This window comes from Hippocampus guttulatus, chromosome 3 (genome assembly GCF_054856545.1).
Source record: "Hippocampus guttulatus isolate MCC_2025c chromosome 3, RoL_Hgut_1.0, whole genome shotgun sequence".
Lineage (NCBI taxonomy): Eukaryota > Metazoa > Chordata > Actinopteri > Syngnathiformes > Syngnathidae > Hippocampus > Hippocampus guttulatus.
Window position 1 is genome coordinate 27,593,247 of NC_141263.1, and position 26,372 is coordinate 27,619,618.

At 44.1% G+C, this 26,372-nt stretch overlaps 1 protein-coding gene across 6 annotated transcripts in view; it reads right to left on the reverse strand.

The window, feature by feature from the left end:
* Positions 1-26,372, reverse strand: part of pcdh9 (protocadherin 9) — a 153,194-nt gene that overhangs the window by 81,003 nt on the left and 45,819 nt on the right. For 3 of the 6 annotated variants that reach the window (XM_086107856.1, XM_086107854.1, XM_086107858.1), the window contains exon 3: positions 24,737-24,838. The exons of the other annotated variants lie outside the window; for them this stretch is intronic. In XM_086107856.1, coding sequence (XP_085963982.1) covers positions 24,737-24,838 — 102 coding nt within the window. The remainder of the gene's footprint in view (positions 1-24,736; positions 24,839-26,372) is intronic. 6 annotated transcript variants of the gene reach the window in all.

Here is a 26,372-nt window from a genome sequence, read left to right on the forward strand (position 1 = left end):
ACTGTGGCACCACTCTCTTAGTGTCAACACCAAGCAGAGTATCATCAGCCTCTAAGGTTTCTCTCCTGTGTTTACAAACACACCTCCACTGTAAGCAGATACACACATGCTCGCGATCCACACACACAAAAGGAACCACAGGGCAGAGTTATCCCTGGTTTAATCCCACATGAGTTTTAACTTTGATTGGCTTTCACACCTTTTCTTCTCGGGGGAATGAGGTCAAAGCGCATCAGATTCAACCTCAACCACAGCCTTGGATGAAAGGTCATGTCTTCATCCTTGGCATTCTTTCATGACCTCTGACATTAGCATGTCAGAATACATCAGGATTAATACGCCGCTTTAGCCGGAGACTGTCTTATCTTCTGCGGACCGTGCTGGCCCTATTTCATTTCGAGGTGCCCCGTTCCCTTTTCTGCCCTTCGTGCGCGTGGAGCGGCCGGTATTCCTCGACTCCCCCTTTGCTTGGCGGGCAGCTCAATCTCAATATCGTGTTATCGGACTCAGGGGCCAGGGGTATAAATACCGTGCATCATAACTCTCTCTCCTGTTCAATAGCCATTATGCTCTACTTTATACATTAAGAAGCATCTGATGGGGCAGTAAATTCTCAGCTGTAGCTCGGCCATCTCCGAGCGCATCCAGAGGGAAAAAAAACGCACGCTGTAGCCGAGCAAGACCGACACAAAAGGATGAAATGGCAAATGCAATGACAGAACAATGGAAACAAGTGATTGCGACAGTGAAAAAAGTGTGAGAATAAGGCTGACGTTTACATTCTAATCATATCAGTCAACAGGAAATTTCATTCCGAGATAGTTTTGCGTCCCTACGCTTATTTTTGATGCGGATTTAAAGAATGTCTTGACTTTGTTTTTTCCTAGCACACAGGGTTCTTGAGACATCTTCTGCTTTTCAGGCTTGAATTATGAAATCACATGCGACACAGATTTGAGCATCTGTTGTCGTTGACAGCTGTGATGTTTCAGAGAAAAAAAAATCCCACCTGTTGCTGAACCTAATAAACCAAATATCAATACTTTTGTTTGATTTACATTGAGAATTAATTTGTTATGATCCATCCACATTTTTATTTTACTGAGTTCTGCATTCATTGTACTCACGAGTTCGTTCCACCAATATTAGTTGTAATCATTTCATTACATAAAAATGGTTGCTTACGTCTCAGTCAAACAGCTGGAGACCAAGCAGCGATCCCTGGGGAACACCTCAAGCAACAGCTAGTTTATCAGATAAATGTCCACCTATTTTTAGGTGTTGAATTTGTTCTGTGAAATAACAATTTCACCAATTTCCAGCGATCCCTCTTAAACCCTTAATTCATAAACGTTACTCAATCTACCACCGTGTCACATTTTATAGTTGTGTTATCAGATTGATGCGTTTGTGGCAGATTCTGAATCAACGCAAAAAAAATCATGACCAGGGCTGTGGAGCAATCCGTCCATTTCCATTCACGCTTGTCGCCATTGAAATCCATCCCAACCGACAGTGGGCCAACTACAGGGCACATCGACATCAACGTTCATTCACCCTCATTCACAGAGTATCATCCCAGAATCTTACAATCCAAAGTGCAAACCACAACCTCCACCGCGTCGTCCTGATTATGAACTTACAACTGCAATGAGAGTTGTCCATTTTTTTGAAGAAGGCGCTACATTATCGGGATATTGGCCACGCTACATCATCGTGCAGTTTTGGTGCCCACACAGAGGGTTCATGTTCCTCATGCTGAAAATATTTGACTGCAACACCGCTGCCAGCAGATGTTCACTTTCCAAGGACAGCAATCAGCAGGAACACATTTCCATTCAGTGGTTGCTAGAAAGCAAAGCCCACGCCGAGGAGTCCATCTTCCAAACTTGAATCCGCTTGTATACACACGCGCACACACGCACACACACACACACACACACACACACACAGGCATGCCATTGTTTACCGCATAGGCACGAGTGGATGCAGCACCGCGTTTCCACATCAATGCACTTTTTCATTTGGAAAGCCGGGCTGGTTACACACAGAGTGAGAGCTGATGAAGAAAACTGTCCCGTTTAATTCCTTTCTCCTCAACGGCCAGCAAGAGAAATGTAATTAAAGCCGGCAAATCTCCCGTGGGGCCGGCTACCTGCGACACCACCAACATGGCATGTCGTGTAATTTGCCCGAGCTGCAAAAGCGACTCCGTTGTTTGCCTCGCCGCGCTTGCTGAACGAGTGCGGGCCTTTGGAGGAGACGGCCAAAGAATGAGGGCGAGGGTAAAAAGTCAGACAAAGCTGTGAAAGCTGACCTCTGTCGGAGGCCCAAGGACACTGGACGCCTTTCAGATGAAGACGGGCAAGCGGAAAAATAGTCGCTCAATTTCACACTGAGAATTTGTTGCGTGGGCCTAGCTGTCGCCTTGCTGGAGAGCCAACGAGCGAGTGACCACTCAGAATCGCAATTTCTAGTGTTTGCTATTGTTGACGGCGTGATAAAAGGAGACGAAATGTGGTCAGTAATTTACTTTTTTTTTTTTTTTTCAAACCATCACCACTGTAATTGAAAGCGTTATAGTTTTAAAGACCGGCTTCAGCAAACAATTGAGATGTTTTACAACGCGCTCAACGACTTGCCATATTATTAGATCAAGAGAGGAATTGTATAGGACTTTACGCGTCTGCGTGTGCGGCCCATTTGTGTGCCTCAAAGAGCGTATTAATTGTCTTATTGGCTTCATGAAAAGCGTTTGACTGTGCATGGCTGACAGTTGCCGGCCTCTTAATGGCTGCACATGCAGCACAGTGCCACTGTTATTTCCGATTTGTTTTGCAGAACATTACTCCCCGACACCCACCGAGGCAAAGTGGCATTCTACTTATGTTCAGATTAATAGGAAGGGAAAAAAAACCCCGACAACAAGGCGTAGATTTATAGCTCACTGTTTTTCTACAACGGTGCTGTTGTTGACTACTTTTCCTTCAATTCTCAAATAACGATTTGAGGGGTTTAATATTTTATAGCCAGCAGGCAAATGAACACACAAATGCTTTTAAATGCGGGCATTGTTGTACTGGGCCGGACTGCAGGTGGTATCATGCAATATGCAGACAAAAAAACAACAGGAAGTAAAATGGCAAATCGTGCAATGTGGATGTTGTACAAAGACCAAAGTAACATCTTGGCGTGGGGTACCGCGGACAGTCGGCAACAACACAATTTTGACTCAAGTTTTGTCATGAGGCGTTTCAAGCGAGATGCTCGGTAGTATGCACTGAGCGGGATGCTACTTTCTCTTGAAGAAAACAACAACAACCAAAAACAACTGCATATATTATCGGGTTGAAATGCAAATACATTGTTGCATTGCGTTAGTATATCAGGCGCGGCGGGGGGTACCTTGGCGGTGCCCTGCTGTGGTTGAATGAACCTTGGTCCCTATCGTCTGTGTGCTTTTGTCGCATTTTGACTCCCGTAACATAGTATGTGCAGCGGAAAAGTTGGTAAAGGTTTTCTTTGCAAATGATGGCTCTAACCTGTGGACTAAATGGATTCAAAAAAAGGAATGCTGGCCTTTGGAGGTTTGGACTGGTACACATATAGCTGATGATTCATTCAACGGGTTGCTCAAAGATGTACTCCTGGGGGTGGCCCATCCGTGTGTCCGCCATCTTGGGTGTGGCAGATTCATCCTTGAAGTAATCCAGGTAAATGTACTAAACTTCATAAAGTGTACATTTTGAACATTTATGTTTGTGTGTGATTGTGAGCATGAATGTTTTTTTTGTCTACGTGTGCCCAGCGATTGGCTGGCAGCCAGTTGAGGGTGACTCCCACCTACAACCCGAACGCTATGACGTTCATTTTGTCTTCTTATGGTAAAATGTGTTTGTTTTTTTCCCCAGACTACCAATTTTTTTTTTTTTTTTTTTTTTTTGGAAGAACAAAACTCTTGGCTGACAATTTCATCTGTCGCTTCAGCCTTCATCGGAGCTGTCACATCTTCCTGGTGACGTCTTAAAAATAGTTGACCGGGTCAGGAAACCTTCAAAATAAGGCTCCCCAACCCGGTCAAGGTTGCGTTCCAACCCCCTGCAGCCGCTGAAGAAATGTGTCCCAGGTGTGTGGGAGCATGTAAGCCCCCTCGTCTTTTTTGATGGTGCCAGCTGTTTTCACGACATGTCACCGGGAAGTAGTGACAGCTCCGATGAAGGCTGAAGTGACAGCTCAAACTCTCAGCCAGGTAAGAGGTTTGCTCTTCACCAAAAAAAAAGAAGACCATTGGCTGGGAAAAAAAGAAACCTTCAACCTAAAATGATCTCTGTTCTGGCTGAATATTCTTTTGCTTCTCCCTAAACAGGTCTTATTTTCTTAGTAAACAAAAATTTAAAAAAAAAGACTGCCGTGCCTTGAGGCATTTTAAAGTAAAGTAAAAGGAGGTTCCTCAAAGATAAAAGCTGATTTAGTTTAGACTAAAAAATAAAAAATAAATCACTTCCAGCAGGATCATTATTGAGTATTTTGGTGTGGATGGCAAACGACAAAAAGTGGCCGCTGCTATCGCGTAGCAAAGCAGTCGGAAAGATGTTGCGGATATAAATGGATGCTGCTCCCTCAGCCATTTAGGAAAGCAGCTGCGTGCGGGCATGCGATGTGACAATCTCTTGCTGCACAGTGGCAAACTTGTGAAGGCAGCATGAAATATCTCTGGCAAGTACTGCTTTGTTTGCTGGTCTCATTAATTCTTCAGGAGGGTATGTCTCAAAAGTGCCAGCAAATACAGTGGAGGGAGAAAAAAATAAACCATGTGCTCTGGCACCAATCCACACTCCTAATTGGGAACCATGGGCTTCAGAAGTGCATGATGCACCTTCGCTCTCAAAGTCTCCTCCATTATTCATCGAAATGTACAAATTACGGAGCGAGAATCTAAACCCTTCTCACTCGGCTCAAAGAAACGGCTGCTCGTAAAAACAGGGATAAAATGCTTCATAATCTTCATTGCTACATCGTAATACAACAGACAAGTCGAGTCGTGAGAGTTCCACCTACATTGACAACTTGCGACGAATGAATGAAGTCAAAACTGTAAATTCTTCAAAACGGTCGTGCCAATTGTCTTTGTCAGGCCGCGACAGAACGAGGAAAAGATTTGAGAATGACAGTGTAAAGTTGTTGGCTCGGGACAGGCGGAGAGTCGGTTTGAATGATTGTGGCAAATGTTGAAGTGTATTTGCGCGCGTTCACGCTGGAATGGCGCACACGTCCAAAAGGTTGTCATTGATACAGAATGCCTTCAACACGGAATGTATTGTGACCTCCCATAAGAGCACTCTTAATTCGACAGATGAAGCCTGGGACTTCATCGATACAGCCAAGAGTGTGTCCACAGTCACTGACTTGCGAAAAAGCACACAAGGAAAGATAAATAATATTTTACTGTTCTAAAAACAATAACAAATGGACACAATGTTTAGAGTGTGACTGCAAGCGCCGCTTCCCCAGTTGTGGAAAACAGAACCAGAAAAACAAACAAAAGCAACACTGGAACATGTTTACATGACTTTGATGATCATGAAGCCTTCGGAGTGATCGAATGAAGCCGACGACAACAAAGGGACAAAGGGACCATTTTCAAATGGTCGGTGTTCAAACGACAGCGGGGATCTCTCAACATGTTGCTGCCAGTGCCATTTCATTTCTCCCCCCCTATACAGTCATCCGGGCCTACTGCGGGTTGAAGGCAAACAACGCGCAAACAAAACCGCGAGGCGCTTTAAAGTCCTGCGCGATTCACAAGGAAGATAAAATCAATACATCATGAGCCCTTTTCCCTACGTACAGTTCCTTCCCACTGAAAATGTCGGGAAATACAAACTCTCAAAGAATGCTTTATTGCATTTGATCCTCACATGGTCGCCCTTACAGCTCCCAGTGGTACACACAAGTCAAGGGGAAGATAAAAAAAAATAAAATAAAAAAGCCGAGAGCATCCTTGAGTGGTTATTAAAGCCGCATCCGTCAGCCACGGAGCAAGTACCGGCAGAGAAGGAAGGAAGATGAACAAGGAAACAAAACAGCGAAACAAAGTTTGGCCGCACAAAAGGAACGGAAGCGACTCACTCGACTCCCCAACGGGGCGACAGATTTGAACGGGATACACGCATAAAGGCGAAGTGGATTGTTGATGACGGTTACACAACGTCTAAAAGGCAGCAGAGCAGAACTTAGCGACAAGACTGCGGAGGGAACCCCTACAAGGCAAACTTGGGAACGAGGCCGTCATTAAACAGACCCGGTGGTCAAGAGAAGAGTGCTACACAGTCATGAAAAATAATCAAATAAAATCAGCACCACCATAGATACTGAAATCGTGATTAAAACACAACTGCTCATTGATTCAAAACTTTGTATTTCTTCAACAACAAAACTCAACTTTGAACAGAGCAAAAACAACCACAACCAGGGAATGAATTCAGGACCAATTAAAAATAATCATATATTAGCTTCAGAGCGGCACGGTGGGCATGTCGGCATCACAGGGCAAAGGTGCGGGGTTCGATTCCGGCTCCGGGCTTCCCGTGTGGTCTTTGCATGTTCTCCCCGTGCCTGCGTGGTATATATACAGTATATATTTTTTTCCGGGTACTCCAGGTTTCTTCCCACATTCTAAAAACATGCATGGAAGGTTGATTGGGCACTCCAAAACTGTCCTCAGGTGTGATGTGAACGCGAATGGTTATTTGTCTATGCGTGCCCTGCGATTGACTGGCAACTGGTTTGGGGTGTCCCCGGCCTGCCGCCCAAAGACAGCCGGGATAGGCTCCAGCATACCCCGCGACCCTTCTGAGGATAAAGCGGATCAGAAAATGGATGGATGGAAGGTCAGAATAAGAGCAACCCCCCTCCCCCAACAAAGTAAAAATAAATAGCTGCCAATCCGCCCATGTGTGCCTTGGCCTCTGAGGGGCAATGTGGTGCCCCTCAGAGGCCAAGTGGAAGTAGATTAAAAACAGGAGTAGTTCCTTCATCTTCATTGAAGTCATTTTTCACAGATTAGTACGAAACTGTGATTTACCGTCTGTTTACTGCAGCATTTGTGTGTGAAAGGTCATTATTCAGAGCGCCCACCCTTTTGAAATTCACTTCCAGAACAATTTATCGGAATGTCTATGGTTTTAAAATCATGTCAAGAACAACCGTGGGACTCGAACGGTTGTAAAAGGGAAAAGGCCCTTTTTAACATTTTCTGGAATTACGTGTGAGGTGAAGAATTACATGTCAGCAGCGCTTGTTCGACACCCGGTAAACATGACAGTCTGGCCACTTAGTGAAGGTCAACAGTAGCTTAAAGCATGAAACATCCAAATTATTCCCAGTACTTTACAGTTTCTGTCAGTAAGTCCCTAAAACCGCAAATAAAATGTCATCAAGTTTCGCGGCTATTTCATTGATTCCTGTCCTTTTTGGGCAAAAATCGTGCCAGATTCTGTCATTTAGATTGACAGCTGTATAAAAAAAAAAACAAGCAACAAATTATATGAGACAGAAAGAAATGCACACGCACACACACACACACACACACACACACACACACACACACACACACACGCATTTTAAGCAATCCCGTTAATAGAAGAAGTTGTTTCTTGTAGTTTGTCCAGAAATGCTTTTTTTTAAAAAGGGCTTCTCAATTTCCCAGATTCTTCACTGCAGCGCACAAGTGCAAGTCATGCTTGACCCATTGAGCCCCAATGACTCATGGGAAATACTTCAGGTGGAAATTGTAATGATTCTTTAACTCAGGCCACCTCCCTGTGGCGACAGCCAGGCCCATAAATCTATCGACTTCAATCTAAAAAAAAAAATGCAGTTTGCGGAGAACATAATCCGGGCAGTGATGACATGGCTCAATTCAATGTAACAGCAAATAAATGTAGATTAGAATTAGAAACGGGCATGTTAAACAGTGACCCGATGGGTGAATTCAATGATTATCTTTTCCCCACCTTGCGATCCTCTCTTATGTTTCACACTCACGACACCATTGCCACCACTTTTCTTTGAATTATTGCTCGCGCCTTGTCAGAGCGATGATAGCCACTGGAAGAAAGGAAGATGTACAAGGAACACAGGCACATGATTTAATGGAGCCCCTATAAAATGATATGTTTAGATTATACCGCGAAATATAATATAATTATTGGCCAAATATCAGATACATGCTTGTTCTCCATAATATGCAAGTTGCATAATTCCGTTCAGTCATCGCTTGTGGCCAATCAGGGCCTCAAATGAGATCTGTATTCCCCCTGCTGTGAAATGGCCTTTCCTGTGGTCATAAAACGAATAGGTAAAAGCTATGGAGAAGAATTTTGAGGGCATTGAAGTCACTTGTCTGTCTTAGACAAAGTCAGTGAGCCATGAAATGTATCCAACACATAGCCATTCACGTCATCATCAAAAAGAAAAGGCAACTCAAGGGAGTCGGCAGCGCCAGTCAGCTTCACCTTGAATACAAGATTAAAGAAGCAGCCCTCGACAAACATGCTGCACTGTTTCCAACATTGTGTTTTCTCAACTTTTTTTTTTCCCCGCCGAGACTTTCAGAATGCACGCTGAAAAGAAAGAACACAGTAACTGCATTTTAAATGCTAAAATTACATTCAGAGGACAACCTCGGCACAATGTTTTCATGTTGTAGAGGTCCTTCAATTGGTTTCCCCCTTTTCCGCTCGACCCGGATTATTGTTGGAACGTTCATACATATGGAGCAGCCCAACTCAAATCTATTGCTTCGACTCTCCCCATTCTGCTTTCAGTATTTCTTTTCAACAGGCGGGGCAGAGTGCTCAGTAGACTCGTGACATCATCCGTCAATCGACAAAGCTGTTTTGAGTAACAGTTGTTGTCTTTGCATTGGACTTTCATTGAATCCCACTCGGAAAATGAAGCACAAAGGGGACATTTGTGGCGATGGCACTAAATCAGCCACGCAGACGCTTCATTTATTATACGGAGCAATGACATGATATCATCTTTTGTGAACATCTCTCTTCAAAATATTTCTACCTCCTCCTGTCTCGCCCCGACACGCAGGACCACATATAGTATCCCCCCCCCCCATATTAATGAGAGGCAATCAAATAGGTTATTTGGTTGCATACAAAGAAAGACTTTAAAAATACCTTGCCATAGCTAATGAAATCTTTCCATTTTACTTGTTTTATCTTTTTGTTTTGTTTTTTTGTGCACAATTCCTTCCATTGTACTTGCTCGATTTATTTTCCCCCCCCTTTTTACACAGCAAGTAAAGCTATGAGTTACTGTCAGAGACAAGCCCGAACAGGTGCCATATCTAAGATTAAAACACTTATTTTTAAAATAAGTTTCATAATTGAGTGCTGCAGAACAGCGGTAGGTGTCAAAATTGTCGAGAAGAATAATCAAAGGTGGGTGAGAAATGGAAGAATTGTCTGCTCGAGCCATCAGGTGAGAAAGAATCAGATATCGGCACAGACAGCAGAGTGTGTCATCAATGAATGTACGATGCACAAGTGAAATATCACATATTGAGACTCCATTTTCTCCCCCTCTGTGCAGCCACACAATGGAGTACATGTGATTTGAAAATACATAACTATATTGCTATTGTTAAACGCATAGAAAACATGAAATATAATCGCCGCATGTGGTGAAAATAACATTTAGCATTCTTCACTGGCGTCATCATTCGCTATTCAGCCATTCTTGTTCCAGGTTGTAGGAAGCCGGAGCCTTGCTCTTAGCTGACTTTGGGCAAATTCCGATATACAGTATATATTTTTTTTGGTTTTGTTTTCCAAACCCAAGCTGAGCCTCTTTCAAATGTAGATAGAAATTGGATTTGTATGACATGCGTCTGCAGTATGAACGCTCATCTGCACACCTCCGGCCTATAAATCATCAAAAGCCAAAAATGTGGTACGCGCGGGCGGGGCACAGTGCTCGCTAGACGAATGACATCATCCGTGAAGTTGTTTTGAGTAACAGTTGTTGTCTTTGCATTTGGCTTTCATTTAATCCCACTTTAAATTTCTTGCGCGGAGCAATGACGTGATGTCACGTTTTGTCGACATCTCTGTTAAATGATGAGACTGAGGAGCGTTGCTTCAAATCCTCAAAACATTTCTAGCTCCTCCCGCCTCGCCCCTACACCCAGGACCGCATTCACGTCCAAAAACCACGTGGCGTAGTTTTTCTTGGTGCTGTCACTTGACGCCATGCTTTGCGGGCATGCGTGGCACATCACGGATGAGTTGCGTTCACATTAGAAGCCACATTTGTTTTTGGAACATGAGCGAGTACATAAAAAAGATCGGATTTAGCAAAATTCTGAATTGGGAATCACACTCTGCAGAGTGAATGTAGCATCCAAAGTGCTGTGTTTGTTTCACATTGTGTCAAGGTCATTGTGTTCCATCCGTGGCATCAAATTCATTTCAGCCCATCACACAGTAACCTATTCTAATTGCTTATCATTTAGATCCTGAGGTGCTGAAGTTTTTGGCATTCCTCTCATCGCCTTTCGTCAACCCCTTAAACCGATGGCAACTTTGCCAAAAACGCCTATGGAAAGGTGCACCCAAGGTAAATGTGTAGCTGTTCTTGAACCATTTGGAGTATTAGCATAGTTTTGGTCTCTTTTTTAAATATTCAAAATTTCATCATGATGAATATTTCTCCCATACAGTAAGAATCTGTGTAAGTGCTCCTGTCAATGAACTATGGATATTCGAAAAGAGAAGAGAAAGGTGAATCTGCCTTGAAAATGGATTTAAAATGTTGATTAGGACTTGAAAACACGACAGGATCAGAGCTTGAGGTCTCCCTAAGTCCCGGTTCAAATTCGACAATTGTCACTTGTTAGGGTACCATTCAAATCTCCAGAAACTCAGCTTTAAAAGATGTATAACATGTTCACACATGTACTCAGCTGACGACGTGCATCAGCGATTTGTTTTGACAGATGACGGAGGGCCCTTCGGCGGGCCCTCCTAACTTTAAGGGTTTAAAATGAAGAGAATGAAAGACATGAAGAAAGGCAAGTCGAGAGCGCCACGACGAGGAAGGCAGAATACTTGGAAAGGACACGTGTTGTTTGAAAGAAGCATTGGCCCGCTTAATTTATGTGTGTTTTTTACCTTTTACTATAGTGAAATTAACATTAATATTTAATTTACAAGGACGGCACATACAACATTTCCTGAGAAAAAAAAAATTAACTCATTTGCAGGCTTGCTTCCTAGTCAGGCTTCAGAACTGTCCTGAATAACATTAAAATATCATTATAATAATAAATAGCATGAATAAATATGTACGGAAAGGCAATTTCGACAATAGTGCACAGCTGAATAAAGTTGATTACAATAGGCTATGAACTTGCGTGGTGCAGTGTGGTCAGGTTTTCTAGCTAGATGCCTGACATTATTGTCTGGCATCCATCTATTAGAATTCATCATGTTACAAGTTTTTGACTCAAAGTCTTACCTTGCAATAATACAGTGTTGTTTCTTACAGCTCACCGTTTTTAAAAGGTTGGGAACCCCTTGTATAATCTTTATTCGTAGGGGGTTCAGGGAAGGGTCCAGTCGACGGCTCTATTTTGGTTCTCAGGGCAAGGTCAAGCGCAAAGTGTAGCCTAACGGTGCAGGGCGGTGCAGTTTTTTTTTTCTTTTGGTAGTTTGCGGGACTTTACACTGGTACAATTGGGTGTTTGCGCCTTTCTGCGATATTGCGCGATGGAACGCTGGTATCCCTCATTTTACATTAACATTAAAATTGAGGCGGTCCAAGCGCACACAGTGCTTGACATTGCGGAAGCAGAAATACATTCGCTGGAGCCCGTGCATGACATTGAGCAGATAACCTGCAGGATCTCCCCCTGTGGATTACGTACTCGGCCGTGCATGTGACGTGGGCAATTGGAGACCACCGTGCACCGTTCATGTGTAACCCTTCCCAATATGACGGGGTGGTATTAAAACAGTTCTAAGTTGATAACGATTTAACGATTTGTTCAAAGATTCGGAGAGAGTGTCCCACGCTGGTGTCATGTTTATGAACGAACTCCCGCCACACACATCTGTGAAGAGCCGAATTTTTCTGCCTGCGAATTGATGAAATACACCAGCTGTGCGGCACAAGGGACATCTTAAAGCAGGGGTGTCCAAAGTGGGTCCTGGCTGTGACACACCTGATTCAAATGATCAGCTCATCAATGAGCTATGGAGCAGCATTAGAACAATCCTGATGATGTGAATAAGGTGTGTTGCTCCTGAGAGAGCTGGAAAACGGGCAGGACAGCGGCCCTCCAGGACCGACCTTGGACACCCTGTCTTAAAGTCTAAAATGTGGTGTAACTTTTGAAACCAAATTTGCAGATAAGCGCAAGGGCACGGAAGAACGCCGAGTTTAGCATAGCACGTCCTCTAATTCAAAAACAAGCCAAATTCGACCATTGCTTCTGCACGGAAATGACGATGTGGCCGCTTTTATGCCGTGAGCAGACTACTTTCTGTTCACATATTATTGGATGAAACGGGGGCGAGGCAATTTCGTGCACCAGAATACTCAGAGAGGAGGAGCACGGCCCTAAACATCAGCGGCTAGAAAAATTCTGCCCATTTTTATGACAAGCGTACGGGCGCTATTCCAACTCAAATACGGCCCATCGGTGTTACGGGAGTTTTTCGAATTGCGTCATTAGAAACTTGCTTTGTGTGGTTGCTTGTTGGATCTGCTCTTCAAAATTATTAGGTCTCTATGACCATGTAACAAACATTTTCCATTTGGCACTTTGTATTTTGAAATGTGCTTGGCACTTGCACTGCCCTGGAAGTATTGCAGATTAAGCGTATTAATCCAATCAGAATACAATCTGCGGGGATTTAAGACGTTTGACTGCTCAAGGTTACAACTGCCATTACGAAATGATCCAAACGCATTTGGTCGTCTCGCCCCTGATATAAAAAAAAAAAAAAGGATTGTATATGAACCAAAGATTCTTCGAGATTAGCTCAAAGCGAGCATCACACCAACAAAAAGTATTTACATTTTATTTTGAATACAATAGCCCCCAATTTATAAAGGTACAGAATTCCTCTTGGCGGGTAAACTTGACCTTGCTTCAAGTCAAAGCTTGTCAGTGACAGATGCCTCAAATGCATCTTTGTTCTCGACTTGTGCACTGAAAAAAAAACTAATTAATAAGATCATCCTAAAATTGCTATTGTGCGTGGACTGCAAATTTGTTTCGGCGTATGCCATGTGGCTGATAGCGCGGCTTAGCAGACTAGTTCAAAACAAAAGGCTTTTTTTTTTTCTTGAAATAGGTCAATGGTGCCGAATGGCTTCTTTCATTACGTTCAAGGATTAACATTCTCTAAATTTCATAACCAAAGTAGGTCATGAAAACATATACTGGGGATTAGGAATATCCATGATATTTTTTGTAGGTGGGGGGGACTGGCCGGGGAGGCGGGGGGCGGGTGTTTCCATCTGTAGTGAAATAATCATCGTAAATTTGCAGATCCAATTTCCAGAATAATTAAAGGTACTGGTAAATCACAAAGACAATGCCAGTCTTGCTAGCATTCTTCAACACAGGAAAAAAAAAGGTAACGTTTGCCAAACTCGACAGAAATAAGCAAAATTGAAAAAAAAAACCTCCTATTCTGATGAAATGCATTCCACAAAAAGCAGAGTGGTTAGCATGCCTGGCTCACAGTTCGGATGCCTTGATACATTGTCACGTTTATTCATGTGTGATGTTTTCTGCCTGGCGCTCGATGGCACTAACTTGGGACATGAAATGACATCATACTAAAGAAGTAACATGTTTGTTGTCTCCACAAGGTGTTTGATGGTGTGCAACGAATGTGAGGTGCACTTCACTTATGCAGTCGATATTCTAGTTGAATAAAACAAAAAGTGCCAACACGAGCATTTTTTTTTTTTACCCTCAATTCAGTAACTATGACTCTCTCTACCCACACAACCGTACAGCCTCAAAGACCCCCCCCCCTCCTTCCCCCAAAAAAGGGCATGACTCAAAATCCCAGCAGAATCATTGAAATAGAAAATCCACTTCAAAGTCTCATTTCATCCAAGCAAGACTCATCCGCCGATGCCTGCGCCACTGTAGTCAGGCCCCACAGGTACTGGATTTCGGGTCAATATGCTGATAAAGCCGGTTAATGATGCCTTCATAGACCACGAGGTCTACAGAGGCTGACCCCGGGAAATTGAAGGTTTATTTATAAATTTCAACAGTTATACTTTTCTATTTTTTCCTCAATCGCCAATTTCTCTAATGTTGTTTTTTTTGTTTTGTTTTGTTTTGTTTTCTATTTTTCACCGCTGAACTTGAGAGCTGATTTGACTTTTGAAATACAAATTACAGTACTTAAGGTTGGCAAGCCCTGGTCCAGCCGCATCTAGACCCCCCCCCCCCCCTTCGCCTTTTTTATGGATTATGTTAAAAAGAATTCAATGACAAAACAGGCTTTTAGCATCCAGAAATCACTTCATTTTGATGAGTCAGATCATTCAACAGAACCTGCAAAAATGACACACATCACTGAGTGGATTCACGTGGCCTTGTCATGCATGTCAGAATTTTTTGTTGGTGGTGTCCAGATTGAAGCTGCGTGGGTTTTTCAGGACTGGGCGGCACATCAAAGGCTGCCTTCACATCTGTTGCCTGGGCACACGAATCTTGTCCGCGCAACGTGTTTGATGATGGTCACGGACTTATTACTTGCGATTCCCAGGGTTCATAGCATGAGGATTTTGCTCAGCGGCAGGAAGTTTACGACTCTATGAATGTCACAATGATATTTAACAAAAAAAAACAACAAAACAGAAACAGATCATCTGAAGGGCGGAACGGTTATCGACTGATTAGCGCTTCCGCCTCACTGTGGCGAAGGGGCAGGGTTCGATTCCGGCTCCGGCTTTCCTTTGTGGAGTTTGCATGTTCTCCATGTGCCTGGGTGGGTTTTCTCCGGGTACTCCGGTTTCCTCCCACTTTCCAAAATCACGCATGGCAAGTATTTTGGAGGACTTGAAATTGTCCCTCAGTGCGACTGTGAGCGCGAATCTACGTGTGCACTGTGATTACCTGGAAACCAGTTCGGGATGTACCCCACCTACTGCCCAAAGACGGCCGGGATGGGCTCCAGCACGCCCGCGACCCTCGTAGACGGATTAGAAAATGGAGGGACGGATGGATGGCTAATCTGAGGGCTGCCATTGAGTACATTTGCACAAATATGGGCACAGTTGATGCAGGCGCTTTACTTTAAGCCACTATGTTTGTTTTTATAATGCATTTCTCTATGGGCCATTTTGTTATGACAACAAAATGTCTTCACTCCCCCCTTAATCGAACAAAAATAAACAATGTGTAAAGGTAGAAAATGAGGTTGAATAAACATATTTCCCTGGAGTGAATGTTGCGGTGCCTCATTCCTTCTTTCCGCTGTCCCAATTAACAGCTTTGGTACCAATTAGTCAAATCAAGTCTTATTTTACAGGAAACCCAGGAGGGTATGTGTGTCAAGAACCAGAGCTGGAGCTCAAGAAAAATAAATAAATAAACGTCAGCAAAATCAGCGCGGTCCTTGCTATGGAATAATTGGGAGAATGAGGATAAATGCTCCGTGCTTTACATGTTGAACTCTCTCCTGTCGACTACTTATACATTGGCTTGTGCAAACAAGAGAAGAAGAAAAAAGTAAATAAATCTATAAAGCCCGGATACATTTGAGTGGTACTTTTTTCAAATAGACAGTAAACTAGCTGGGGCAAAATGAATTGAACCCCGGCTGGGCCCAGCAGTTGCCAAGGAGTGAAATTCATTGCCGAAGTCTGAAGCCATTCAGTTTACTTCGAAGGGGAGCCCGCGTGCTGACTCAGGCAGCCGGTGTGCCACGGGACATGATCTGATTTCACTTCATTTGACTGAAAAGTATTAGTCTTGTTTTAGATATAATCTTTAAAACATCTCTTCATCTATCTATGCCAGTGACGTATCGTGAAAAGCACAACTATAGTGACACGGAATTTAATGATATTCGCCTAAGTAGCAGAAGACAAAAGTAACATTTCACAGGGTCAAGCAGGTTCTTCCCAAACTAATATCCTTCAATCATTATACAAATAATGACGACGAGCTGCGTCCTGTGCATTTCTCATCCCCGTTTTAATTCAGATCGCAAGGCCACGAGGAATGAAAACCAGAAATGCTTTGGAGCGTGAGCGTGTTATGCGCGTGAGCCCAATGGCAAACTTTCTGCTCACAAGCGTGCGGCTCGGTGACAATTTGCAAGGCGTCTTGTCAACAAAGTAACAGAATCAATTAAAGCTGTGATCTTTTTCGCTATGAAAGCACTGCATTAAACAGCCTTGTAATCAGGACACCAATTTCTCTCATTGCCGCAGTCAAATGTAAGTGTCACAGCCCAAAGCGCTTTGCTCCAATGATTGTCCTCCGTGAACGCAAAAGTAGAATTTAACATGGTGCAACTTTTTCTGGCTTGTGGCCTTTTTTTTTCTTTTTTTAACCACCTCGGAGTACAAACAGAACCGGTCCAGCGAATATCCCGGGCCACGAGACGCAACAGGCCAAATTTAACCTTGCTTTGCTGCTTTTATACTTGTGCTTGAGCTGGGCTGTAACAATTGATCACCCACTTCCGATATCGGTGGATTACTGCACACTCGAATGAACTTTATGTTCCAACGCAGTCAAAGTTTACCGCAATGGATCCGCTTTTTGCCCCTGGTGCGTTTAAGGGATTCTCTGCCTCAACTTTGGAATCAATCATGAGATCGTAAGTCTCTCTGCTTCATCGAATACAGACACTCCAGTGTGGTGTGATTCAACGCTGACACTTTTGTTTCCAGTACAAAGTTCTCGGATAGATATCAAACGAGCTAGCGCATATGCTAGTGTGAGAGAGAAACGGCAAAAGGGCGGTAAGAGGTGCCTCAGAAAAACCGACGCAAGAAAGAAGGCTGCTATTTCTTAAGATGAATATTCTCCAGAGACTCACATTCTTTGAATCTTATTTGTTTGTTTGTTTTTTCTTCCTCCATACTGTATGTATCACAAGGGGAGGAAAGGGAATTGGGGATTTAAAAGCAAAGGTATCAACAGCAATGCAGCAGTTTTTCGTCAAGGCCCGGCGCTCAAAGCAAACAATAACTGTGCATTTTCTGGATTTCCTGACATACTTTTCTCCCCGTGGTTTGCATTCAAAGGAGCCCATCCCGATCCCAAAACCTGCCACTGTCACTAATTTCCCCCCCCCCCCCCACTCCTCCCTTGTCGGAGACAAAGAGGTTTTAAGTCTGTGGGAGTTGTTGCAGTGAGCTCCGCCACTTGCAGGCAATATTTCACCCCATCCATCTCGCAAGGATAATAGAGTGTCCTTGCTTCTCGACGCCTGGAGGAGTGACCAGTTATCACGAGCCACCAGCCCCGTTGTTAATAAAAACCGGGATGGGAGGATCACGTCGGGGATAAAAAGAGAAGGGAGACGCATAAGGGGGTAGAGGACAAATGGGCGCCTGTTATTTTGACAGATGTCTCCAACCGGTAAAGTTAATGCGAGCGGCAATTAGTAACCAAGTTGGCATCTTACCTTTGAAGATAGATTTAGACCTCTGCGTTTCAGGTCACGGGCAGGAGAAGTGAAAAGAATTGGGAGTGGCTCAGAGGCTGATCGAGCTAATGGCCAAAGTGACCTTCGGAAAAAGTCCAACATTAAGAAGAGAAAGTGGCGTGTCATACAAATCCACTGCGGCTTAATCCACTCGTGGCTTTTGGATCGCAGAAGGGCGTCGACCCTTTTTGATTACTCCGCGTAACATTTTTTGGCACACATTCACACCTGAACCGTTTGAAGGCTTCTCAGTCTCTGGGTCATGTAAGTTCAATGAGACCAGCCCAAATAGTTTGTTTGGAGCATTTGCGAGGGATCGTATCGGCACTTGAGCAGCATTTCCCCGTGTGAAGGTTGAGCGTCCTCACACGTTTTGGGTGGATTTCCATGTAGGGGTAGAGTTTGCCATGAATACCCGCCATTCAAGATCTGGCCAGTTTTCAATGCTATGTTACCACCAAAGTTCACCAGAGGGGAATTGACGAGTTCGGAACAACAGACCGATCTTCAAGGACATGCGGGCTGAATCGGAAGCGGCGCTGAACCGTCGCCCGAGCACCGTTATGCAATGACACTTGGCAAGCCATGGACACTGAATGGGTGTCACGATGTGTGGTGGTGGAGGGCCCCAAAAAGCGGGCAAGAGGGAGGAGCAGGGTGAACTGGACAAATTGGATTGAACAAAATACTGAGGAAACTAAATCCAAAACAGAGTCCTGAAAACAAAACGAATCCAAAGTAACAACCAAAAACCATGGCTGAAGCCAAAAAAAAATAATAGTAACAGAAACCGTGACAGAGGCAACGACCCGACATTGAGTGATTGTGCCAGGAGTCCTTTTAAACAAACAACTAATGACAAAATGACCAACAGGGGTGCAGCTGCACGCGGAGCCCTACAGTGCCACCTGTTGGTCACAAACAGAACCATGACAATGGGAACAAGAAGAGATATTTGGGAAACCAAATGCTCCCGTCTTCCAATCTTTGACGTCGTCACAGGAATGTCTGTCAGCGGGCGTAAAGAACACAAGTGACTGAAAGTTGAGTGAAGCGCAATGAATATCAACCAAGCGTCCGGTGCCAACAGAACAGGAAGCGAGCAAATTGCTTTCGCTGCGTATTTACTGTCGCTTGAGCGTCATCGCAGGACGCCGGCACTTTTGAAACGGCTTTGGTTGGCTGTGTGAAACGGCACACTGCTTGTGCAACAAAGGCGGCTGCTTTATCAAAGCAAACACACACACACACACACGCTAAACAACAATTGAATGATTGGTTGAAGAAAAAGAAAAAAAACTCATATCGTGAAGGGAGGCTTATTGTTTTGCAGAGAACAATTTCGAGTCGGGCGCAGGCTGATGCTTTTTGGCTGAAAACATGCAAGAGAAATGTTTGGTGAAGATGACACAGAAATGGCAATTATAGAGCGGCCTCCGCTGTAGTTTCTAGATGTTGTTGGGCACTACACTTCTTTTAATGACTTGATTATTGATCTATCGCCGTGTTCTGTGAAAGTTTCGGGGAATGTGACATGTTAAAGAACAAAAAAATAGGATGCCCGAATTATTCTTGGCCTCACAGGATTCAATTTAGCACCGACACGAATTTCATCAGCCAGTCAGTGAGTAGCGTTAACTTGTTTTAAATGTTAATTAACAATCTGTACTTGGAATGAACCTGGGCCCATATTTTCAAATTTGTCAAAACACAATCTAATTTGGGATGCTAATAGACGCTATCAATTATTATTATAATTTTTTTTTCCCCCCATTTATTTTAGATGCTTGGTCTCCAATCACGAGATTCTACTGTGTTTTTCGCCTCGGACCGCTGTCGAATACTGCTTTTATGCTCTTACGTGCTTCATCTTTATATTTGTTTGCTTTTATTTATTTACTTATCACCATAATAAGTTTTCCTTTTTATGAGTAGGAGCAGAAGTCATTATTGCGCAGCAATTTGTTTCAGCTGCAGTTTTTTTTTTTTTTTTTTTTTTTTAAGTGGACTATAAACAAAGTTGACTTGAGTCGCCGAGGTGATTTAAGTTCTTTCATGTATTTATCCGTCCGGCTAAGAACGCATCGTGTTCAATCCACGGTAACTCGATCACATTCTCTCCATTCATGCCTAATAAGGTTCATCAGGATTAATGAGCACGGCGTGCCGAGGCTCCTCTCGACCCTCCTTCACGCCAATGGAATCCATTTTTACCCGGCGTGTTCTTGACATTGTCTGTCTCCGCTCTGCAACAAGCCTCCAACACACTGGCAATGTCGATGGAGGTAGAACTTCTCAAGCAACAAGATAATTAAGATGTCGGGTAACTTAGGAGCACAGCAGTCATTTCCTTTTGGGCAGGAAGAAAGCAAAGAGAGGGCGTGCGCACCCGTCTGCAAATGTCCATGTTGTCTTGGAGGATCCTCGGTCCCGTAAGAAAGTGAAACAGTTCTTTGATAAATCCTGAGTGACATCAGACGAGAAACTTGAGGTCCAAGTCTGGTTGGCGAAGGTTTTGGGAGTCATAAATGTCCAGTGGCAAGTCTTGCTTCATATCACCCATTGCAAGTATAAAAAAATTGTACTTGACAAGAAAGGAGGCACTGTACTAGCTACTTTTTCGAGCGATTGGGAGAAGGGAGAGGTCTGGCCACTTAAACCTTTATCACATCGACAGTTCTACATTTCTTTTGTTGTTGTTTATTTCATTTGATGTTTGTTTGATGTCGGCATAATTCATTTGTGTTAATACAATAAGTGCAACTGGTGGACATGAATCTGTCACAATGCTCCTCCATCTCTGCGACATGTCCTGAAACCATCCATCCATCCATCCATCCATTTTCCGAACCGCTTGATCCTCACTAGGGTCGCGGGGGGGGCTGGAGCCTATCCCAGCCATCTCCGGGCAGTAGGCGGGGGACACCCTGAATAAGTTGCCAGCCAATCGCAGGGCACACAGAGACGAACAACCATCCACGCCCACACTCACACCTAGGGACAATTTAGAGCGTCCAATCAGCCAATCACATGCCTGTTTTCGGAATGTGGGAGGAAACCGGAGCACCCGGAGAAAACCCACGCAGGCCCGGGGAGAACATGCAAACTCCACACAGGGAGGCCGGAGCTGGAATCGAACCCGGTACCTCTGCACTGTGAAGCCGACGTGCTAACCACTGGACTACCGGGCCGCCCTGTCCTGAAACCAGCTGATCTTATTCTCATGCAAACACCTGGCAAAAAATGAAATTGAGGAAATTCAACACCGTATTTTTTTATAGTGGAACCAGATGCCCGAACCATTTCCTCTGGCTCCTCTCAATGGGGGACAATCGATGACCCTCCTCCTCGACCCTCCCATATGAGCAACCGTAGATGGAGTCTGCATTTTTGCAGATCCTGCCCCCATCCGGCCGCCGAGCTTCCCACTCCGTCCTCTGCTCACTTGTGAACAAGACCGCAAAATACTTCTCCGCACAGGGCAGGATCTCCTTCCTGAGCCGGAGAAGGCGCACCGACCATTTACTCACCGAGTACCACGGCCTCAGATTTGGACCTGCTGATTCTCATTCCAACCTCTTTGCACTCGGCTGCGAAGCGAGCGAGCGTTGAAGATTGCGGCTTGATGAAGCCAACGGGGCCACGTAATCCCCAAAAAGGAAAGACGTACGGTAATACTGAGGCTTTGGCTCTGCCTTGGAATTCGGTCATTGAAGCTGTCTGGACGAAATTGGTGACAAAAGGTCAGCCTCGGTGGGATCAAATCGTCTCTGAAAAATGAATCAGACTTCCAGTCTGTATTGGCGCCACTGTCGACCCGACTCATGACACCGACTGTACGGGGACCAAACAGGCTGCACCTATGTCAACGTTAAATGGATTCCGTCGTTATTTGGAGATGCTGCTGCTCCTGTTGTTGTCTAAGAAGGATTTGTTTTGATGTGTGTTCTCCAAAGAGAAATGGGGAGGGGGGGGGGGGGGGGGAGACAAAAAGAGGCTGCACAGCCCAAATGGAGCAAAGTCACGGCTGACTTTCACAAAACTGGCTGCATACATGAATTCCACCTCGGTTCCATCTGTGGTTGTATCATGTGTAACCAACGTTTGAGTCGTCATGAAATTCACGTATTCACATTCTCAAGCCAGCAGAGACAACGAGCTGTTTTGATGACCAAAGTACTAATCCAAGCGGTTTTCCTGTTTCAAAACTTTTGAAACCTTTTGAAACAGCAATTTCTCCACACGCCATTTTGGAACATCGCACATGGATATCAACAACCAAGCAAATCCTGCTTTTGCCATTTTCCCAGTATACTTTAAATTGCATTTATCACCCCCCAAAAAATACAGCCTGAGGAGGGTTTTGTTATGTGAGAAGGACCAGAAGTCTTAAATCAAAAAAGCATCTCGTGCTCATGACCACAGAAAGATAAAATGTCATCGCAGGCTGGGAATATTGCGAGTGAATTCTGGAGATGTGCGGTGGTTTGACGCCTGACTGGAGCCACTCTGGTCTAATCAGTGCAACACAAGACGGTACCCGAGGGCTTGTTTCCGTCCTATCGGGAGTTTTCGGCGAGGTGAGACTTCCATTGTCTATGCTGACAGTGTCCTGCTGTCTTGTGAGCCATCCCCACGTGTTGATATTCAAGCCACAAGAGCGCAGGTGATAAATGTTTCATGTCTGCACAACTAATGAGAATAAAGGTAGGCGGCAAGATAATACCTGGTCAAACAAAGCAACACATTGAGACAAAATGCATGGAACCACGCTATTTTGATGCAACAACATTTGGATGCAAATTGTACACAGTAATCCCTCGTTTATCGCGGTTAATGGGGACCAAAACCACCCGCGATAAACGAAAATCCGCGTACTAGCGACCAATAAACATATCCAGGTAAAAAAAAAGTTGTTTTTTAAGTCCGCAAAAAGTCCGCAAACGATCCGCGAGAAGCTGCAAAACAAAAGCGAGTCACGCATATACAGTACTGTACTCCATGTATATGAAAAAAAATAGTTATTTATTTATTTATTTTATGAATATGTTTGAAAAACATCCGTGATGCACTGAAGCCGCGATAAACGAACCGCGAAATGGCGAGGAATCACTGTATATATATAATTTTTTTATTTTCATTGTGGTAAAACGTTTTGTACAGACTCAGGCTCGGAATCACCCTCTAAATCCCGATTTGCTATTTGGCCTTTGGTTCTGATAGAATCATTATTTGATGTACTATTCTGAAATTCACACATTATCGAAACATTTTTTCTTTTTATTTTAACCAGGATCCTCGCCGTACCGCCAAAAGGTAAAATCTGTCATTCGCTTCACCCAAGAAAAAAAAAACATAAAAAAACCAAAAAACTAAGAATAAAACAAATATAAAAACAGTCTGTCATAATGCTGAATGACATGTATTGACAATAATTTTTTTTCTGGATTTTGGATGGGGAGAAAGGTGCACATTTCTCTCCATCCAAAACTGTTACTGCGCGAGGTCAGTGTGTGATGTGTAATGCGTCTTGTAGATGCTAATTGTTTCAGAGAAAGCTAATTGCAGACAAATGGAAAATGAGTGGTGTGAAATCGGGACTTGTGAAATGTGAACGTTATAAGGGTGGAAACAGGGCGGCCCGGTAGTCCAGTGGTTAGCACGTCGGCTTCACAGTGCAGAGGTACCGGGTTCAATTCCAGCTCCGGCCTCCCTGTGTGGAGTTTGCATGTTCTCCCCGGGCCTGCGTGGGTTTTCTCCGGGTGCTCCGGTTTCCTCCCACATTCCAAAAAAATGCATGGCAGGCTGATTGGACGCTCTAAATTGTCCCTAGGTGTGAGTGTGGGCGTGAATGGTTGTTCGTCTCTGTGTGCCCTGCGATTGGCTGGCAACTGATTCAGGGTGTCCCCGCCTACTGCCCGAAGACGGCTGGGATAGGCTCCAGCACCCCCCGCGACCCTAGTGAGGATCAAGCGGTTCGGAAAATGGATGGATGGATGGATAAGGGTGGAAACGTAAACGGGGAACTTCAACGAGAGGTTGGACTGGAGTAAGCAGTTAGCAACTGACCGTGGTGTGGGGACGTCTTATATTTTATGATTTTTTTTTTTTAAGTTTATCTTGACAACACGTAACTGAAACCTTGGGCAAAAACAGTGGCAGGAAGCAGGTCCCCGTTAAAAGAAATAAATGAACAATTGAATAATTCCCATTGAGGAAGAGAATCTTTTCACAAATATTGGCGGTGGCTTAGCAATTACAATAACACGCCAAAATATTCAGCCACCATGTTGGCACAAGGTGCGTTTGCATCACAGGTAGACAGAAAACGGGTTAATATGGACCCTGTAGACATCATTATGTTGCCGTCTGTCTGTGCCTCTTTCTTCTCCTTGCGGACCTTCTATATAAGCGCACGTGCTACGCGTGGGCGTTATGTTTGTAGGATATTATGGCAGTTCCATGGGATCGTAATCACCGTGGGCAATCATCAGTCAGGTGCATATAGAGAGAGATCAAGAAAAGAAAAGCTGCGCTTTCAAGAGGATCACCGAGGCACAGAAGCAAATTATCGTGGCGAGACCGTTCATAATGGAATGTGAATAAAGAAACCTTGCCTGTGTTGATAGCGGGAAAAGTCAGAGAAACTGACGTCAACATTCTCCCGCGTGCATGCGCAACAAACCGCCGGAAGACGATCAGGCTATGTTTTCCAAGTCTGCCCTTCATGAGACCGGTACTTATTACTCCGGTAAAAAGGACAGGCATAATTTCACCACGTCAAGCGATGAGCCGAATGAGGTTGTAACGACAATGGAAGACAATTTCGAATGAGTGAAGAAGACTTGGTGTATGAAGGGAGTAGGACGAGACCAAGCATGCTTGAATGAGAGGCAAACATTGGATTTGCAACAAGTCACTTCAACTTCACAAGCCAAATTCTCGTACGATGCATCGATAATTGAATGAGATGCTTGGATGCATGGTGATTCATGACAAATGGGACAATTTGTACTCACTAAGGGTGTGCAAGGGGTCCAATATTCAGGGTTGAGCTCAGCTCGGGGACGTAGGTCCAGATATTCAGGGTTCAGTTCAGTTCGGGTGCGCGTTAGCGTTCCCTTTAACGAAGATTAGAAAATAAAAGTTAGAAAATGGTACGTTAAGAAAAAAAAAAGTTATTTGTGCAGATCTTTTACAAAATCCAACGAGTACATTGCACTGGGGCAAAGTCAAGCAACATACCGGACTTACAAGCATGCAATTCATCATTGAATGTAAAACTCTTCTCCAGTTCTCAAAGGAGCCCAGCGCTTGTACACCTTGCACTGAATCGAGATCAATCAGGAGCAGGATAATGTGGAACAGTTTGTCATGGCGGAACAATTAAAAGTACAAATGAGTGAGATTTCGAAAGGAAATCCCGCGTGCTAAATTAGGAGCAAATACTGTCACAAACAATTGCAGCATCCATTTTTTTTTGGTTTGTTTTTTTGTCGCATTTCTTGGGCCCCGTGCCCGAGATGAGACTGGAAGTCAGTGGAACGGACTGAATCTTGTGGGCCCCACGAGGTCCTTGATGTATGCCATAATTATCTGCTGATTCTCAAAATGGCTGCGCGTAATGAGGCTACGTACTCCGTATGAAACCTCAGGCATGAATCACTGTCGTTAGCCGACACCCAGATCAACAACATCGACGCAGGGCTAAAGCACAAAGACGGAAGGCGTAGCCCTCATCCAGGCAGCGGCGTCCAACTCGGATTCGGCATCGGCAAAGGCGACATCGGATGTGAAACTTATTCACAAGCGCAGATCTCTGCCCCCAGACTCAAAATACTTGAACAAATTTTCTCCAGTATGTAAAGTTTAACAACTAATACATAATCAGCTCCTTTATTGTTCTGCAAAAAAAAAGGGTAGTCTGTTTTATTTTTTTTTTGATGCTACACTGTGCTAAATGTTGTATACAGTATACTTACTGTATATTCTGTGCCATCTTGTGGTTGTTTTCCTGCATTGTAGGAGTGAAAGTTGAAAAGAAATTGTATCACTTGTAAACAAAGTGATAGGGAATCTCATCAAAGGCCGATAATAACGCTGGCAATAAAATTGCTGTCGGAACACAACGACCACGTGACCACTGGAGAAAAAGGGTTCGCCCTAAGTAATGAACTCAGCTTCTAATCACATTCTCACCCTTGTCGATAACGCTTTTTACAGAGAACATGGAAAGGTAAGAAGTCGTATCATCGTGCTGAATCTCCCCATGGGCCTTTAAAGTCATTCCGCTGAACTTGTGGGCGAGGAGATGAGTTTCATTAGGGGGATAAAACACACTTTAATTAGCTTTACCATTAGCCGAGCGCTGCCAACGCATGCGAGTCACAGCAGACCTTTAGTTCTGTTTAATTACATCGGCGATATCACAGTGTGCACTCTTCCCTGACATCACAAGACTACATCCTTCCACCAACAAGTTTTTTTTTTTTTTTTTTTTTTAACTATGTGCGTGCGCGTGTCTGTGCGTGCGGTACAAAGAAAAGAGCGGTGTTTGGCAACTCGTGACTGCTCATAAGATTCAGGAGCTCTAATGAATCACTCGATTGTTTGCATTTGTTTGATGAAATATTTCATGCTGTCGGGTTAAGGCAC